General features: G+C 41.7%; 1 protein-coding gene across 14 annotated transcripts in view; it reads right to left on the bottom strand.

Annotated features, from left to right (window-relative positions):
• Window positions 1-20,761, bottom strand: part of lama2 (laminin, alpha 2) — a 419,939-nt gene that overhangs the window by 65,943 nt on the left and 333,235 nt on the right. For all 14 annotated transcript variants that reach the window (XM_077221106.1, XM_077221108.1, XM_077221107.1 and 11 more), the window contains one exon: window positions 12,661-12,772. In XM_077221106.1, the coding sequence (XP_077077221.1) occupies window positions 12,661-12,772 (112 nt within the window). The remainder of the gene's footprint in view (window positions 1-12,660; window positions 12,773-20,761) is intronic.

The raw sequence follows: 20,761 nt of genomic DNA, 5'->3' as shown, positions 1-20,761 counted from the left end.
AGAGGGTTAAAGAGAAAACCGATTTTCATTTAAAAAAAAAATCGCCGTAAACTACACATTCGAGTTAATCGATAAAATCGATTTATCTCCCAGCCCTATGAACTATATCGATGATTGGCTGATTCTAGCGGAATCAGAGCAGTTGGCGGTTTGGCATCGAGATGTCGTCCTCGCACACATGCTAAAAATTGGGGTTGAGACTCAATGCCAAGAAGAGTGTCCTTTGTCCACTACAGAGAACCACTTTCCTTGGTGTGATCTGGGATTCAGTCACGATGCGAGCTATTCTATCACCCACTCGTGTAGCTGCTATTCTCACAGCCATGAAGTTAAAGCTAGGCCTGTCACGCCCTGTGAAACAGTTCGAGAGACTGTTAGGCCTCATGGCAGCGGCGTCCAATGTGATACCCTTTGGCCTGCTCTATATGAGACCTTTCCAGTGGTGGCTCAGGACCAGAGGGTTCGCAGGGGAAACCCACTTTGTATGATCAAGATCACGCGGCGGTGTCTCCGCGCCTTGGTTATATGGAGGAAACCTTGGTTCCTGTCCCAGGGTCCAGTGTTAGGAGCTCTTTGCCATCGAGTTGTGCTCTCGACAGATGCTTCCCTCACTGGCTGGGGAGCGGTAATGGAAGGCCGCTCTGCTCAGGGTTTTTGGAGGAGTCATCATCTTTCATTGCACATAAATTGCCTGGAGTTGTTGGCGGTCTTCAATAAGTCGAGACATTTCCTCCAAAACCTGAGAGGCCAACATGTGCTTGTCTGTACAGACAACACATCGGTGGTCTCTTACATAAATCATCAAGGGTGTCTGCAGTTACATCCACTACGCAAACTAGTGCACCAGATCCTGATACTCTCCCTGAGGGCAGTGTATATCCCAGGGTGCCAGAATATAGGAGTAGACATCCTGTCGAGGCAGGGGCTGAGGCCAGGGGATTGGAGACTCCACCCCAAAGTGGTGGAGTATGTATGGGAAATTTACGGCCAACCAGAAGTGGATCTGTTTGCATTTCAGCACAAAGGGTGGTTTTCTCTCACACATCCTGAGGCTACGTCTGTACCCATTTTCCCCTGTTGCTCTGCTCTTAGGAGTCCTGGAGAGAATCTGCCAGGACGGAATAAACATACCGCTAGTAGCACCCCGCTGGCCGAGCCGAATTTGATTTGCGGACCTTATTTATCTCCTCGACGGCTCTCCCTTGGAGCTTCCGTTCAGGACAATCCATCACCCCCTCAGTTTTAGAAAAGTTTATGACCTTCAAGACCATCTTCCTTCTAGCTATTTCGTCCCTTAAAAGAGTCAGAAACCTTCAGGCCTTAATTTCAAGGGTTTCCCTATAAGAGGTGTGTGATGCAGTGGCTGGTCTACCCCGCTCACATTTGTGAGGTTTTATAGCCTGGACCTGGACGCTGCCCCAGGGTCTCAGACTTAGTTGCCAACAGTTTCTCATAACAGGCAATTGTAAGTATGTAGTTTGGGTATTATCGTTCCCAAAGTGTCATTCCCATGAATTCCCAACGGGAATTCCCGTTCCCATCGTCCCTCGAAAGGGAACTTCTCAGGCTACGACTGTAACCCTAGTTCCCTGAGAAGGGAACGAGACGCTGCATCGCCCTGCCATACTTCCTGCATCCCTGTGATCGACTTGCTTTGGCTAATACAATGCTAATGCCGGTCAGACCGATTGTGCTTTTATCCTTTCCTGGTCGTGATGTCATCCGCCGTGACACTCACTATCGCCAATAGACTAAGTTGACATACGCGCTTCAGACGCAAACACTCAGGGTCATTCCCAAAGCGTCATCGACGCAGCGTCTCGTTCCCTTCTCAGGGAACTAGGGTTACAGTCGTAACCTGAGACGTTTTAAATGGTACATGTTCGAAACTTTTGCTTTTGCACCTGCTTTCACTGCCTTGATTAAAGTCCTTCATGAGAATATTGAAAGTGTACTGAAAATCAATGGTGGTTTGAGTAGCCCTTTTAAAATACAAAGGTTGATTAGACAAGGATGTGCCTTGTCAGGTTTGATTTACTCAATAGCAATAGAACCCATGCTAAATAAAATTAGGACTCATTTAGATGGTTTTACATATGAGAGTACCTTTCCACTTATAAAACTATCAGCATACGCAGATGATGTTTTAGTTTTAACCAGTGGACAGGATGTTATTGACAAGCTGGTTGATGTTAACATTTATGCAAAAATCTCATCTGCTAATGTAAACTGGGCCAACATTTCACCATATAGTGTTTGAAAATGGAATGAAATATTACCAGGTAAAACGGTTTGGTCACAAAGAGGTATGAAATATCTTAGAAAATTTTTGGGTGATGAAATAATAATGCAAAGAAACGGAGAAAATATTCTTGAAAGTGTAGAAGGATACAAGTCAAGATGATCCATTTCTTTTGGGATAGATTACATTGGTTACCACGGAATGTTCTGTACCTTCCAAAGGAAGAAGGTGATCAAGGGGTTGTTGACCTTATAAGCAGGAAAGTAGCCTTTAGGCTACAGTTTGTGTGGGGTTTTAGAAGAAATATCTTTTGGACCAATTGTAGGAGTTTTAATTTAAATTCCTTTTATGAAGGATTAAGAAAAGCATGGTGTATGGTACAGGTCAAAAGATAATTGTCATATAAGTGTCACGGTTGTGGTGCAGGTTGAAGAAGAGACTGAGTCAAAAAGGCTCCAATACAAACATTTACTAATAATTACTTACAAATAGGAAGACGGGTTGACGGGCAGAAGATTAACACGCATATAAATCACAGTAACATAAACAAGGACAGACGAGGACCGACTGAACTGAAGCAAACTAAATGCAAGCACAAATCAAACATAACAAGGTGATCACAGGTGACACGGATGATGAAGACGAGGAACAGGTGGGTATTTGAGGGAGTGAGTTCGGGTGTGGAGACAAGGAGCATTCTGGGAAGTGTAGTGCAGACGAAGACAGACTGGTGCAGATGATGACTGTGACAATAAGTCTCTGTATTGGTTTTTGGAAGAGCCATTGATTTATGGTGCTTGACTCGATTTATGTGGAGATACAACTTTGTGGTTGATGCAAATTTAAACTAATAAAAATCTAAAAGTGTAATAGAAAATGAAAATGTTTTAATGACCTCAGAAAATTTAAGAGACATAATGTTTGATACAATGGGGGGAAAGAGTTTATATAAAGTTTGCGTGAAGGTGATAAATAAAGAGAAATTAAAACGTATGGATACACCACCCTTTTGGGGCTCTTGTTACAAACCACCATTGACTAAAAATGTGGGAAATCTTCAATAGCGAATTTTACAAGGAAATGTTGCTATGTTTGATTTTATCTCATTGCTGAATCCAAATGTGCAAGATAATGTGCAAGATAAGTCATTTTTGTGGTGAAATAGAATTGTTTATTTAATTGTTTATTCCAATATTCAAATAGTGTTTAATTTTCTAATATTAATAGTGTTTGTTAACTAATAAAACTAATATTCATAGTGTTTGTTCCAATATTCAAACTAATGAATCCTTACTTTTGAAATATGTATGATAAAATGTATACTTTTTACAATGAAAGTTTACACCTGAAATATTGTTAAAATTGTAATTGTTGTTGTAATTGTAACCTTTTTTTATTGTGTTTTATTAGTGACAAATTTGGGGAGAGGATACATATTCAAAAACTTTCTGAAAATACAGTATGAGAATTAACTGCACAATTACTAGAAATGTTTACCTTGGATATTATACAATTTGCATGCATACAAAATTTGTGGAAAAAGACATTTTTTCAAGATGTTTCCAACTCTAACTTTGAAACAATTCTGTAGAATATATATATATATATATATATATCTTTTGTCCTCACATTCTTTCTTGTGGTACCCAGCGACACACCTGTGTGAAAGGCTCATTATGCAGCTCATTATGCAGCTCATTATGCGGCTCATTATGCGGTCATTGTCTTCTCAGGTGTGAATCATGCCCCCACGCATATTGCCTTTCCAAACAAAAAGTGTCTTACAAAATTTAAATCAATAAATCAATGTATTGTTTTATGTGAATGATAAGGCAGTATGATCTTCAAATTATTTTGAAGCAAAAACTCTAGGCAACAACATGCATTAGTCAAAAGTCTTGTGGACACATATTTTTTATTATTTGTTTTGTGGCCTTATTTCAGAAACTTTATGTTTTAGTTTTTTCGATAACCATGCATAAACAATATTCTCTCAAAAATACAAACATGTACATACATGTTGCTCACATATTATGGTAGCCCTATTTGTGCTAAAATAGAGTGTAACAACTTTGCCATTAATATGTTTATAAGCAACTGAAAAAAGCACAAATGTCAGGGCATGTCAAAACATCTCAAGGACCCCAAAAACACCTTAGACCCCACAGGGTTAAGGGGCTCATAAAAGCACTGGGGCTCTGAGGTTAAGGTTAAGGGTAAAAATTTAATTGATGCTCAACAAATAAAAAACAGATATAATACAGATGAACAAATGATAAAGCTTGGGTTGCTGAATATTCAATCCCTTACTTCAAAAGCACTGTTAGTGTTAATGATATGAATATAGATTATAACCTAGATGTGCTGTGTTTGACAGAAACCTGGTTAAAACCACAGGATTACATTACTATAAAGGGGTGATAGAATGCAAAACGAAGTTTCCCTTGGCATAGTTGAATAACAGCACCTCGGAGGGTAAAATGGCCATACACAGAATCTCAAAATCCGATGTCACCTCCTTAATATGAAAATCTCAAAACTTTAAACTGCAGCTGTAAAATTGTCGGATCTCAAATCAGCTAAGATGTGATGTAACACTTGGGGGATTTCCTTATTTGGATCTGGTCTGTACATTTGCTACGCCCCTAAATTTGCATACACACTGCACAGTTTCTGGGCCCAGTTATGTCAATGGTGGTTGTGCAGTCAGACTCAGTTTGCTAAGCAGTCAGTGTGCAGTCAGACTCAGTTTGCTGCAGCCGGCGCGCTAAGTTTACTGCTTCTTGAATTACAAATAAGAAAGTTTGGACGTTTTTAAAGGATCTTCAAAATGAGTCACGTTATGAGTAGTTACTGCAGTGTTCCCGGCTGTACAGGGAATGTTGGCACTTTTTTCATTGTCTTTCCAAGGAACCAAACATTCAACGGGCATGGTGTTTTTATACAACAAGATCCCTGTAAGCTTCAACATGAAATTATCAATATGCTCGGACCATTTCACCCCAGACTGTTTCAAAAACCTTGGACAGTTTCAAGAAGGCTTTTCTACACGGCTACTTCTGAAAAGAGGGGCTGTTCCGACCATGTTGACATAACTACCGCAAGCTGTAATTAATCTAACGTTATGAATTTGTCGCTAACAGTTATTAAAAATGCTATTCGTTATCTACTTGCTATAGTTATCTAGAAGATACAGTTAGCGTGACGGTTTGGTTTAAAATTTTTAATATTTATTCGATATTAGTTTAGATACACTGGATTTATTCACACGTTTTTATTTCAGAGTACATCACAACGCACAAAATACGCTTGCTGCCAAACAGATTCTCCCAGTCTGGCATCGCGGTATTATGTTTAGATTTACAAGAGGTGTTTGTGTGTTCCATGTGTAGCATTATGACTGGTATTAGTAAGTGTTTCCAAGCATGTTTACTATGATGACTGGGTCCATTTAGCAATTCCGTGAGTCATTCACAACAAATTAGCGAACTATTCATAGTCCATCAAGTGTAATCTCTGTGTAGCCTACTATTTGCAGTTTGGCATATCATTGATTAGTCTCGTGCAGCTCACCTAAATATTCATGAGCATACCATAAAAGGGAGAACCGCTCGTTTCATTCTGGGGCTATTTCTCAGGGTTGCATAAGGGCGTATAAAAGAGCCACCGGGGCATTTTCAGCCCAACCAATGTTACATACCCTATTTGAAGACCTAAAGGAACAGTGTGAAATACCCTATAAAATCATTCTATCACCCCTGTAAATGAGTCCAAAGTACTAATAGTTGGTGATTTTAATATACATGTAGATAATGAAAAAGATGAATTGAGATTGGCATTTAAAGACATTCTGAACTCTATTGGAGTTAGACAACACGTGTCAGGACCTACTCATTGTCGTAACCATACTCTAGATCTAATATTATCACATGGAATCAATGTTGATGCTGTTGAAATTCTTCAGCAGATTCTTCTCATCTCAGCATCTCAGATTATTATCTAGTCTTGTGTATACTCCATCAAGCCAAGGCTGCAAAGCCGACCCCGTGTTACAAATATGTTAGACCTGTAACTTCTGCGACTAAAGATTGCTTTATTAATAATATTCCTGATCAGTTTCATCTCCTCAGCACCCCAGATAGCTTAGAAGAACTCAATAATATGGCAGAAATATTTGACTCTCTCTTTTCCAGCACTTTAGACACAATTGCACCTTTGCGCTTAAAGAAGATTAAAGAAAATAGTCCAACACCATGGTTAAACGAACACACTCGGGCTCTTAAGAGAGCAACCAGAAAAATGGAGCGCAACTGGAAGGAAACAAAACTAGAGTTTTGTATGGTAGACCCTATACCGACTAAGCTATTGAAAGAGATGCTTCCAGAGGTCATAGATCCTCTTCTTAATATCGTCTCGGTTACATATGGTAACCCTCGTTCCATGAAGGAGGGAATGGAGACGTAGGTCATGACTGACCAATAGGAATCCCACTAGAGAGGCCAATCTACTTCGACTGTAACTAAACAGGCCAATACACATTAGCATGCAATCATTTGCATTAGCTGCGCGGCCTCGCAGCGCGGGTATATAACGAGCAGCTGCTGCGATTGCACTTCAGTTTTTTGCTGAGGAGCCAAGCCTGATAAGCTGGCAACCCCGGCGGGTGGCAGCAGATGTGGCAACGGGGTCTCCGTTCTCTCCCTCAGGGAACGAGGGTCACCATATGTAACAGAGACGTTCCTTATCGGTCAGTCACTACTACATAGGTCATGACTGACCAACAGGAATCCATACCAAAGTGCAACAGCCGCTGCACCTCATCCAGCGCCCCGTGCAAGCCTTCTTGCCTGGAAGGACGATAGGAGGAGGCTTAGACAGAGTGTATCTGAATGTACTCTGAATGTACACAGAGTGTATCTGATATTGTCAGGGAAGTACTTCTGAAAATGACCTCTCAGAGCTAGAGCTGGGCGATTCTTTTCCCTAAAAAAAATCTGCGATTTTTTTATAAAAAACTCGATTTACGATTCGATTCGATTCGCCCCCTTCCATTTAAAACAAAATAACTGCAAACTGTAAATATATATTTAAAATATATATTTATTGTATTTAATAAAAGTGCATCAACATAAACAAAATTGCAAAGGCAATCCCTTTCTCTAACTGAAAAGTCACTGTGCAGTGTGCAACAAAGATTGTTAAACATCCAAATTATTTATACTGTATTTTGATTGAGCTAATAAAACAACAAAAAATCCTGAGGTAACTCGTAGTTGAATTGAACATGTAAACAGAAAAAAAATCTAAAAAATCGATTTTTTAAAAATATGAATCGATTTGACTTACCAACTCGATTTTTAAATCAAATCGATTTTTTTCTAGCCCTACTCAGAGCAGAAATGTGTTCCAAAAAACACAGGATCGGTGTGATTTCTGTGAGCTTGTTAATTTCGGAAAAATAAGTACGATTTTCAAATTAACTTGTATTGCCTTGCTCAAGTTTCCTGCGCCACATCTCCAATTTTCGGACGAATGAGTTGACTTGGTCTGCCAGATGTGGTACAGTAGGTGTTTGTCTTTGCCCTGCAGCTGAAGGTTTAATTGATTCAGCTTGGCAAACATGTCACTGAGATATGCCAATTTCATTAGAAATTGTTCATTGCTGAACTTGCTGGAAAGCTCATTCAATCCTTCTTCCTGCAGAAAAATTTGAATTTGCTCCGTGAGCTCAAACACTCTGGATAGCACTTTGCTGGGGGAGAGCCATCTCGCTTCACTGTAAAACAGCACAGCACTGTGATCGGTGCCCATCTCCTGACAGAGCGCGGAAAACAGTCGGGATTTTAGCGGTCTTGTTTTGATGTAATTGACCGCGGTAACAACGTCAGACAAAACATAATTTAACGCAGGACTGAACTGCCGTGATGCGAGTGCTTCTCGATGTATAAAGCAGTGAGTCCACTTTGCTTTAGGTGCGACTCTCTTGATGTGTGCCTACAATCCTGCTCGTTTCCTAGCCATGCTCTGTGCGCCGTCCGTGCAAATTCCCAAGCAGTCCACCCATTTAATCCCTGCATCTGTCAAGTATGAATCTATAATCTTGAAAAGTTCATCAGCTGTTGCTCTGTTTGGGATGTACTTGCAAAACAGTATATCTTCAGTCAGCGAGTTTTCATCAACGAAGCGCACATACGCTATTAACAAACTGCCCTTGGAACTGTCAGTGGCCTCGTCAACTTGGAGCCATAGCGTTTCCTTTTTATTTTGTCAATGAGCTGTTCTTCCATGTCATTTGCAATATCAGAAATTCGTCTTGATATTGTTACATTAGACACTGGGATAGTCTTTAATTTCATGACACTTGCCTCATCAAGCATAACTGACACTATATCTATGGCAGCAGGAATAATCAATTCTTCTGCAATCGTGTGTGGTTTCTTGCATTGTGCAATGCGATACGCAATTTTGTACGAAGCCAGTTGTGCTTTCGCTGTTGCTGAAGTGGCTTTTGCAAAATGACTTTGCTGCCTACGACATTGATCAAGTTTCTTTTAAAAAACTCAATTGGCTTGTGAAAATAATTCAGATGTACCGTCTCAATGTGTCTGCTGCCAGCGTTTTAAGACATAGTACACACACTGGCCTCTCCTCCTCACCAACCACATTAACAGTGAAGCCGAGAGCAAGATATGTCTCATCATATTTTTCAGCATTTAGCTTTAGAATGACCAACACCTGCCTGTGATGTCTGTGAGACCTCATCTACTGCTTTCCTCCTGCCTTTTATAAAGCGATCCATCTTCCATGCGAGAGTTAACTTGCCCGTTTTTTTTATCTCCTGTGCCCCACTGCTACATCATTTGGCATTTTTTTTGTTCGTTTTTTTTATTTTTTTATCCCGCGCCCCCCCTGCAATACCTGTGCGCCCACTGGCCTACGTGTAGAGCAGGTCTCCTCCCGTGTTCTCGCCCTAAACGGCTAGAAGCACAGAGAGGTCTGGCTCTGTTGGCTTGCTGCACCCTACTGTGCACCCTTATTGCTCCAGAGTAAAAAAACAGAATGTGTTTGATAGCCACTGCTGCTTTTGTACAGCCGAGAACTGCTGGGCAAAGTTCTCGACCGAGTCGCCGAAGAGGCCAGTCTGGGACACGGGGGTGTTAAGGAACCGGAGCTTGTCGGTCTCCCTCATGTCAGCCCGACACAGCCAGAGATGGCGTTCCTGGACCACAAAGGTGGACATTGCACAACCCACTGACCACACGGTTACCTTTATCGAAAGAAGCGCGAGGTCCGTTGCGGCACGAAGTTCATGGAGAACTTGTGGATCGTGACCACCCTCGTGCAGGTCCTTCAGTGTCTTGGCCTGATGGACCTGCAGAAACCCCATGGCGTGCATGGCAGAGGCAGCTTCTCCACAGGCCTTGTAAGCCTCGTCGAATAGGTTCCCTTGCTTCCCCGCCATCAAGGGTGGTGAGGGAAGAGGAACCACCGAGATGGTTTCTGGCAGTAAAAGGTACCGTCCACGTCCCCATGAGCTCCTCGTGCACATCTGGGAAGGAAGGCACTGGGGTGGGTTGCTGAGAACCCGCGTGCGGCACCCCGAGATACCAATCATCCAGCCTCAAGGGCTCGGGACACGGTGGAGGGTTCCACTCAAGCCCGATACTGTTGGCGGCCCGGGAAAGCAAGGGCATCATCTCTGGGTCCGACTCGGGCACACTGGCACACCCGAAGGAGTCAGCGGCTCCGAGCCGTCGTCCGCGGAGATGTCTGACCCACCCTCCGATGCAGCGATCGATATCTGGTCGTCGCGGGGAGCACCAAAGGAAACAACTGGTACACATCTCGAGGATGGACCAGCACTTTCGGTTGGTGACTCAACTGGCTGCGGAGCGTGAGAGGGATGAGGGTTACTAGGGGGTTAGTTCCCCGAAGTCTCCTGTGTTACTGCACCGAAGGCAGATGCACAGGGACTCCGCCCCTCTGCAGGAACGAGAGTCTCGACCACAGTTCCGAGATGGTCATCTTTCCACAATGGGTACAGGACACATAAACGAACGCTGCCTCAGCGTGTTCAAGGCACAGACAAGCGAGGCAGCGATCGTGACCTTCCCGTGACCCCAGGTAACGACCAAATCCAGAAACACACAGATAGAACGTCATCTTGAAAAAGACGGAAACTATCTGTGTAAGCTCTTTTAGAGACTGCTCTCCTTGGAGCTGACTCACGCAGGCGAATGGTCACCGCGAACACAGACTGGAATGTGGACCTGTCTGTGCGCTGTTCTCTCTCGCTGGTCTTACCAGCCATGAAAACGGCTGTTAAGCGCTCTCATCGCGCACCTTACCAGCTGTGAAAACAGCCTTTTTTGTTTTTGCTCAGTTTTTAAAACAAAAAACAAAAAAGAGAAGAGAAGACCGCTTGTGCTGCTGTGCTGTCACGCCTGCACCAAAGTGGAAGCAAAAAGCTGAAGTGCAATCCCACTGGCTGCTCGTTACATACCCGCGCTGTGAGGCCGCGCAGCTGATGCAAATGATTGCACGCCAATGTGTATTGGGTTGTTTAGTTTCACTCGAAGTAAATTGACCTTTCTAGCGAGATTCCTATTGGTCAGTCATGACCTACGTAGTAGTGACTGACAGATAGGGAAAATTAATTCATCTTTGACATTAGGATACGTATCAAAAACTTTTAAGCTGGCTATGATTAAACCTCTTGTAAAAAAAAACTTGATGTTACAGAATTAGTCAATTACAGGCCGATCTCAAATCTACCTTTTCTGTCAAAGATACTAGAAAAGGCAGTTTCCTCACAATTATGTTCCTTTTTAGAAAGAAATGGTATCTGCAAGGATTTTCAATCAGGATTTATGAGTTATAATATGGGGTTCTCCCAAGGTTTTTTCTCCATTCTGTCACCTGATGGAGTTTTGGTTTCTTGCCACTTTTGCCTTTTTCGCCTTTCTTCGCCTTTGTCGCCATTGGCTTTTGGCTTGCTTAGTTGGGGACATTTAATTTTATATTGAACATTATTATTACAACATTATTTTCCTATTATCTCTGTAAAGCTGCTATGAAACAATCTGTTTTGTAAAAAGCGCTATATAAATAAAGGTGACTTGACTTGACTATACATTTTAAAATATTGCTGATTACTTACAAAGCACTAAATGGTTTAGCTGCCCAGTACTTGAGCAAGCTCTTAACGCATTATAGGCTGTATCTGATGAAGGACCTGCGCCTGAACCCGACGACAACGCAGTCCTATAGTGTAAACTAGTCTATCCCCTATGAAGGTCTCTTTCCTTTCCTTTTACCTCTGTAAATAAAACGTCGTCGGGATAATTCCAGTTCACGTGGCTACGCGGAAGCGATAAATAATTCTTTATAATAAATTTTTAAGGCCAGACAAGTAGTTTGTTGAGGGTTGGTTTGTAAAGAAGGACTAAACGCCTGTGCACATATATATTCAAATGCGCATACCTATAGACTAAACACGAGAAGCGCATGTGCACACCATCTGCGTTTTCTCTGGTTTGTGTTTTTGAGGTTTGCACAGAGATAACCTTTTTTTTTTTTTAAATTCAAAGCTTGCACCTTGGAATCTATTTCAGGGTTTGCGTTCTCGAGCCACCAGGCACTGTTTTGTGCAAATGAGCGGGCCGGAGCGTGTTGAGTGTTTTCTGTTAGAACGGTGTCGTGTTAGCGGCCTCTAAGTTAATAAGTAAAGATCTTTGCAACTTAAGAGAATCAATCAAAACTGACTTTAGCTGGACAATAACTGCTGTAAAGCCAAAACAATCTCTGTTACTGTAATTTCTTATTATCACTATAAAGCTGCTTTGAAACAATCTATATTGTTAAAAGCGCTATATAAATGAAGGTGACTTGACTTGACTTAAAAGCAAGAATAAAACATGATTTTATTTTTTATTCTCATATGAAAAAATTGGAAAACTTTGAAGAAGTGTGGAGTGTACAAAGATTGTTTTGCTGGATTGAAAATTACACATTGCATTTTGTTGAAGAATTTGAGTAGGCCTAATTCTATGTGATTTCTTGTAAATGTAGAGTTTAATTTTTTTTTTAATGTTGTGTAGATAATAAAGGTGTGTTAAAAAAAAAATTCTCTCTCTCTCTCTCTCTCTCACACACACACACACACACACACACACACACACACACACACACACACACACACACACACACACACACACACACACACACACACACACACACACACACACACACACACACACACACACACACACACACACACACTCTAGCGCGCAGCAGCTACCATCATCCTGATCCCATCAAAACCTCAACCAGCAGCATTAAACCCTTGATTTCAGTTTCTGGAGTGTCAGCTGGACCAATCAAATGTGTCTTATCAGCAGTTTCTCATTTGTCGTTACCTTCGGCAGCCAGGAGTGTGTTCCTAACGTAAAGCTCCAGGTCCTCTGCTCCTTTGTGGCTCCTCTCAGCATCAGCTGCCGTCTGCTCCCCATCAGCAGACACTTTAGTCGCCTGCATGGAAGGAGAAAGAAAAAATAACTCTGAAAGCTCAATGAAATTTTACATAGCCTCAGATCAGCCTCACATGATCTACCGCAGCTGTGTGAAGAAGAAACAAACACACAAGCAAACGACCTCAGTAACACCACACGGAGGAGAAAAACAACAAGACACATTAGATCTGACATCTTTGGGGCCAACATGGACAAAAACTAAAAGAAATGCTGCTAAACTACAATATTTCCAAGGTTACACAAACCCAAAAAGAAGAAGAAGAGCGCAAAGGTCTTCCTATTTAACTGGCTCTTGAACATCTGTTATTTAAAAAGACTGCAGTAGAACTGAAATATATCGACTTTATCAAGGACTACTATTGAAGATGCAGACGCTTCTATACAGAAGACGCTGAAAGGTTCCCTTCAGCATAAATAAGCAGAACTGATGCAACACTCCAGACTTCAACAAGTTAATGATCTGGCTTTCTTTCGTTCAGAAACAAAGCAATAAGGTCAGAGTCTTACAGGAGTGATTCAGGCGCCGTGTAAAGTACAGTTTAACCAATCACAGCATATTTCCACAGAAACCAATGGTGCACAGCAGCAGAAAAACATGCCCGGTAATTTTCCTCTAGAACTATAAAGGAATGTGTCGAATGGAATGGACAATAAAATGTGTGGAATTAAAAATCATTAATATAAAATATAAAATAAAAATTCATTTTAATATTTAAAAAAAGTTATATCTACAGAGATGAGTGTAAAAGAAACTCTCAACAGTAGCGGTAACTAGCTTACTGTAATTTAATGCCAAGGTAATGAAATATACATTCGTTTTGAGCATATCATAAGCTTGTGAAAAGGGTCCATTGGCTGATGTGCCCCAAATGTCCGTTTTATGTTACTATGAAATAAGTAAGACATAAAGGTGAAGTATACTTTCTGTGCCACTAATGGCACCTAGTGCAATTACAAAAATAAAGCTTATTTTGCAAATGCCCCTCCCCCAAAAATCACAAACACAGCTCTTGTGAGGTTTGGTGAAGGAATGTCTCAATAGTTAAATTAGGCTACTTTCCATAAAAACTCCAACATATTAGGAAAACTTTTAGCTGTGTCCCCCCCCCCCCCCCTCTCTCGCGCTCTCTCTCGCGCTCTCTCTCGCTCTCTCCCTCTCCCACCTCACTTCCTGTCTAGCTACTGTCCAATCCTAATAAAAGGCAAACATATGGGGTAAGGATTGTTGCATTATTCAAAATAAATAGATTGAGATTCACAAACAAATGTAGAGGGAGTTAAAAAATATCAAATTCACAAATAAATAGATTAAGATCCACAAATATATGTAAAGAGTTTAACAAAAAAAAAAAACTCACAAATACATAAAATGAGATTTGTAAAAAAAAAAAAGTGTTTTATATCACAAAATATCACACACGCTCTGCCTATATTTTTATTTGTGAACCGTTTTCTGGGCATTTGTAAATCACTGCACGCATTTGTGAATCACTTCTTGTGCATTTGTAAATCCTCTCACGCATCTGTGGATTTTGAATCCACAAATAAGTGGACTCCACCCACCGTTTACCTAAGCCAATCAGATAATGGCCACATTGAGTTGACCAATCATAATACGTTCTCGCTATAACCAATCACGTTAGGCTTTACAATCGAGGCGAGAACTGGATCTGATTCATTTAGCAGATTTGCACCCCTGAAAGGAGCTGTAATGGGCGGTTCATTCAAATTGAGCTGTTTGTGTGGTTAAAACACCCAGTTTCCAAAAGATTGTTGGAGTTTAAGGCTTCTTTATATTTCCATCAGGATAAACTCAGGATTACACAAATAATAATCATCAGAGATCCTGAGCATCATATAACACCCTCTCTACACCGGACTCAAGCGGCGTGTCAAAAGCAAATATAGCCCATTATCTTCCCTGCTGCCGTAGCAGTTTCAAATAATGTAAAACTAACATGTTTGCAATGTTAACACATTTAGCCCATGCCATGACGTCTGTTTTCTTACCTGCAGATATATGACGTGTCTATAATCTTATTGATGCTGGCTACGTGAAACTTCATAATTCGTGATAGTGTCTACACTGGATGCGGCATAGCGCGACACGATGATTCATTGATAGTAAACAGATGCCCGTTCTTCTTCTGTAGCGGCTACTTAGACGCAACTACACCAGGACACATCATTTGCACATTTGCTTTGTCGGGTGTAGACAGCCTTGCACGAGTAGACACAATGTAAGAAATGACAAAACGGATGATTTTGTCTTTTAAAGCACAATCGTGGTGACAAATAGCTAGCTATAGGACATAAATATTATGTAGAATACCAAATATCAACCCAAATGACCATCACTGAAGATGTAATAGCGTGTAGGCTACGGGGGGTTTGAGTGGATAATGCAATGCTGAAAAAATACATCTTCGTATTTATTTTGGATGCTGTAAGTAAAGTTTACAATAAAGTATTATCAAGTCTGATTCATATGAAATATGATGTGTGATCAAGTGTTTTAACGGATAAATAAATTCAAATCGCTTGTCTGCTGGGCATTTCACTTTTAAATGCATGATATATATTTAATCATTATATCCACGGACCTGCTGCATATTTAAAACTTGACTGAAGAAGTGGGAAAAGCTGTTGTGACAGTAATTTCACCTATATTACACAAATTTGCGTATTTATCACGAGGTTGAATCCAGTTATTCATTAGTCAGCAACTTATTTATGCTTTTCTGTTTTATCATGAATAATGTGACGCTTCCATAACGCGTTGTTCCCATAACGTAAGCGCTGTTTCTCTGGCATTTTCAAAGACTCATAAAAATGTTTCTTGGCTTGATACACAGTCTAATGGTCTAACTCTAACGAAATCCACATATTTAAACATATTTAACTGAAACAATATTATGGGCCTTAGCCTTACACTTCCTTTTTGAGCCAATGCAGATGAATGAGCAAAGTTATTTCAGGGCAAGACCACTCTGATTGTAAAGCCTAACGTGACTATTTATAGCGAGAACGTGCTACGATTGGTCAGCTCAATGTGGCCATTATCTGATTGGCTTAGGTAAATGGTGGGTGGAATCTACTTATTTGTGGATTTGTCTGCACGTCGACGCTAGAAGTGTTTCAAAATCCACAGATGCGTGAGAGGATTTACAAATGCACAGAAACCGGTTCACATTCACAAATAAATGCCAGGCAGAGTTGTGTTTGTGATATAAAACACATTTGTAAATATTTTTTTTTATTTGCAAATCTCATTTGATTTATTTGTGAGTTTTATAATTTTTTGTGAAACTCTTTACATTTATTTGTGGATCTTAATCTATATATTTGTGAATTTGATCAATTTTTGTGAATCTCTTAACATTTATTTGTGAATCTCAATCTATTTATTTGGAATAATGCAACAATCCTAACCCCATACAAAAACACCACAAAATAAATCTTAAAAAAATAAAATTCTGTCTATAGAGTGAATGCGAGGGTCTGGCTTATAATGAACTCATCCAACGGATCTGAGGTCTTATTTATAAAACTGTGCGCAAGATCCTTACTAAAAGTGTATGTGCGCCCGAAAGCCAAAAATGGCGTACACAACAAAATATTCAGACTTTTAAAAGCGTGCGTACGCCAGAACCTGCGCAGAATTCACTTTATAAATCCCAGTCAGCGAAAAATTGTGCGCACATGCATCTCATCCTGAAATAACCATATATGGAGCTTACAACGCCTAGTTTTACTATGCATATCCTCATCTGCATATAATTTGCATATGATTATTCATCCACGTGATAACATGTTTAACGGTACAAGATATTAAGAAAATATGAAATACGGATGTGCCGTCACATTACATTAATAAAAATCATTTTGTAGCCTATCCTTGCCTTGTTTTTGAATAAATAAATCAAATAGTGTAAAATACATTTCAAAGAAAGTTTTTCTCAATCTTTTCCACTGGCCAAATAGTATTTTTAATTGATTTATATTTTTAATGGAAACAGATATGTTTGCACGAAACTATTTACTCAGAAAATCTGCTATTATCATGATAAGCGATTATCTCTGTAATTAAAACATTAAAACACAGCATGCCAGAGGAAAAGTTTTCAAAAGCATTGCATCCACAACAAATATTTCTATTTATTGAATATAAAAAATGTTGTAACTTCTCAGTAATGATTTCATGTAGTTTAAGTGTTTAACTCCATTAATGAGAATAGCATATTTAATCTAAATGTTTATATCAGAAGTAAAACATAGTTTAAATCATTCTTTTATTTATTTAAACTGTTATTGTGAATATGCACTGCATTTATGATTAGGACTCATAATGAAGATTTACGGTTTTACTTAATCTGCCGTTAGATGATATTTGGTTCAAGTGACCGGCTTGGTGAGTGAAATTATATTTGTATTATCTTTCTGAGTATGTATACAATATACAGAAGCCAAGCCCAATCTATTAGTCTGCTATAGTAGCCATGCCCCAATCTCTCAGTCTGCTACAGTAGCCCTGCCCTAATCTCTCAATCTGATACAGTAGCCACGCCCCAATCTCTCAGTCTGATACAGTAGCCATGCCCCAATCTCTGTCTGATTTAGGAGCTACACCTCAAGCTCTCAGTCTGATACAGTAGCCAAGCCCTTATCTCTCAGTCTGATACAGTAGCCATGCCCAAACTCTCAGTCTGATCCAGTAGCCACACCTCAAACTCTCAGTCTGATACAGCAGCCATGCCCCAAACTCTCAGTCTGGTACAGTAGCCAAGCCCCAAACTCTCATTCTGATACAGTAGCCATGCCTCACTCTCTCAGTCTGCTACAGTAGCCATGCCCCAATCTCTCACTCTGATACAGCAGCCACGTCCCAATCTCTCAGTCTGATACAGTAGCCACGCCCCAATCTCTCAGTCTGATACAGTAGCCACGCCCCAATATCTAAGTGTGCTACAGTAGCCACGCCCCAAACTCTCAGTCTGATACAGTAGTCACGCCCCAATATCTCAGTCTGCTATAGTAAGCACGCCCCAAACTCTCAGTCTGCTACAGTAGCCACGATTCAATCTCTCAGTCTGATACAGTAGCCACGCCCCAATCGCTCAGTCTGAATTAATAGCCACACCTCAAGCTCTCAGTCTGATACAGTAGCCAAGCCATTTTCTCTGTCTGATACAGTAGCCACGCCCAAACTCTCAGTCTGATCCAGTAGCCACACCTCAAACTCTCAGTCTGATACAGCAGCCATGCCCCAAATTCGCAGTCTGGTACATTAGCCACGCCCCAAAACTCTCATTCTGATACAGTAACAATGCCTCAGTCTCTCAGACTGCTACAGTAACCACACCCCAAACACTCGGTCTGCTATAGTAGCTACTACGGATGCACCGGTTAACCCGTCATAAATCGGAACCGGTTTAATAAATGGGTTTTTTGTATTTTTTTTGTTCGCAGGAAGGCGTCCCAGTCCGCAAAAAACCCCGCCGCCCGCTAAACACCAGGCCAAGCAGCGCTCTTGATGCAGACAGCTCAGAGATGGGCTACAGTTCTGTCAAGGAGGTGGTAGCAGGGCCACTCCTTCCCCCGGTGGAGGGCCGGGGGAGAATCTTTTGTTGCTCATCTCTGAGCCCTCAGAGTGCGCAGACGACGGTGTGTGCCGCTTACGAGCCTCACCACTCTCGTTCCCCTCTGACCCAGAGTTCTCGGATGACAGTGCGCGCTGCTCACGAGCCTCGCCACTCGTGTCCCCCTCTATCGCCAGACCCCTGTCAGACGAGAACCCAGCGAAAGCACGTCATTCCCTGGTCTCCTCTGTCAGGACGCGGTCTATGACTGCACCCCCACATCGGGACGCTATGCCTCCCCAGTCCGGGCCAGTCATACCGCCTCGCTGCCTCACCGAGGGTACGTCTGTGGTCCCTATGACCCCGCTGGTACAGTTCTTGGGAGCCTGGCTTCAGCTTCCCAACCTGTCCCTCTGGGTCGCCAGGACCATCAGACTCGGCTATGCGATTCAGTTCGCGCGATCTCCTCCCCGCTTCCGGGGAGTCCGCTACACTTTGGTCGGTGGCAATGCCCCTGTCGTGCATGAGGAAGTCGCAACCTTGTTGCCAAAAGGTGCGATCGAGGTTGTCCCTCCAGCCGAAATGAAGTCTGGGTTCTACAGCCCCTACTTCATTGTACCGAAGAATTCCGGTGGGTTACAGCCAATACTGGACCTGCGCGTTTTGAACCGATCCCTTCACAGGCTTCCGTTCAAAATGCTCACGGCCAAACGCATTTTCGAATGTGTTCAGCCACAGGATTGGTTTGCAGAGATCGACCTGAAGGACACCTACTTTCATCTCTCCATTATTCCACGACACAGACCGTTTCTTCGGTTTGCTTTTGAGGGGAAGGCATATCAAGATTCAAGGTTTAAGGTAATTTATTTGTCATTACAATAACAGGTTATGTAATGAAATGCTTAGATCCCACCCCCCAACATTGCCGATAAAAACATCCTATCACATCCACATAGATAAATAAATATACTAACAGTAAGATAAATACAATAGCCATAGATACATACAAATAATATACAAATAATATGCTAAAGTCCAGTTAGCTAATTAGCAGTTGTGAAATAAAAAGACAGTATAAAATACAGTCTATGTTTGGTGCAGAATGAAGAAAGTGCATTACGAGTTATATAGTCTAACGGCTAGGGGGAAGAAGCTGTCCCTGAACCTGTTGGTCTTGGTCTGGATGCTTCTGAGCCTCCTGCCTGATGGCAGCTTGCTGAACAATCGATGGCCCGGGTGACTAGGATCAGAAATTATCCTTTTTGTTCTCCTCTTGCACCTCTCGTTGTGAAGATCCTGCATGGATGGCAGGTCACACCCCGTTATGCGCTCTGCTGTTTTAATAACCCTCTGTAATGCCTTACGATCGTGGGAGGTACAGCTGCCGTGCCATACGATGACACATCCGGTCAGGATACTCTCAATAGTACATCTGTAAAAATTGGACGGTATTCTTGCGTCCATACCGAATCTCCTCAGCCGTCGGAGGAAAAAGAGCGTCCTTAACCACCATATTAGAGTGGATGGACCAGGTCAGGTCATCACTAATGTTAACCCCAAGGAACTTTATGTTATTGACTCTATCAACTACAGATTAATTGATGAAAATGGGAGCATATTCTCCTCGCCGCTTCCTCCTGAAGTCCACAATTATCTCCTTTGTCTTACTGATGTTGAGCTGTAGATTGTTCTCCTGACACCAGAGAGACAATGATCGTATCTCGTCTCTATAGGCCGACTCGTCATCATCAGAGATCAGGCCTATAACAGTGGTATCATCTGCATACTTAACAATGGTGTTGGAGGAGTGTGTAGCTACACAGTCATGGGTAAAAAGAGAGTACAGGAGGGGACTCAGAACGCACTCCTGGGGGGAGCCAGTGCTGAGGATAAGTGAGGTAGAGGTTATGTTGCCCATCCGCACCACCTGAGATCTGCCCGTCAGAAAGTCTAAGATCCATCCGCACAAAGGCGGTGTCAAGACCCAGTTCCCTGAGCTTCACCGCAAGCTTAAGAGGCACAATGGTATTGAATGCTGCGCAGTAATCTATGAACAGCATTCTCACATACGTGTTCTTTTTGTCTAGGTGAGAGAGAGCAGAGTGAAGTGACAGAGAGATGGCATCCTCTGTAGATCTATTCGGTCTATAGACAAACTGGTACGGGTCCAGAGTCGCAGGCATAGAGTCAATAATGTAAGCTTTGATTAACTGCTCGAAGCACTTCACGATGATCGACGTTAGTGCTACCGGGCGGTAATCATTCAAGCAAAGTACCTTGGACTTTTTAGGAACAGGGACAATGACAGATTTTTTAAAACAGATGGGGACCACTGAATGGAGTAGCGAAAGATTGAATATATCAGTAAATACACCAGCCAGTTGGTCAGCGCATACTAAAGAGCATGG

This window comes from Siphateles boraxobius, unplaced genomic scaffold (assembly GCF_051911475.1).
Source record: "Siphateles boraxobius isolate OS27281-9 unplaced genomic scaffold, OSU_SipBor_1 8, whole genome shotgun sequence".
Classification (NCBI taxonomy): Eukaryota; Metazoa; Chordata; class Actinopteri; order Cypriniformes; family Leuciscidae; genus Siphateles; species Siphateles boraxobius.
This window is presented reverse-complemented; position numbering and strand designations above follow the sequence as displayed.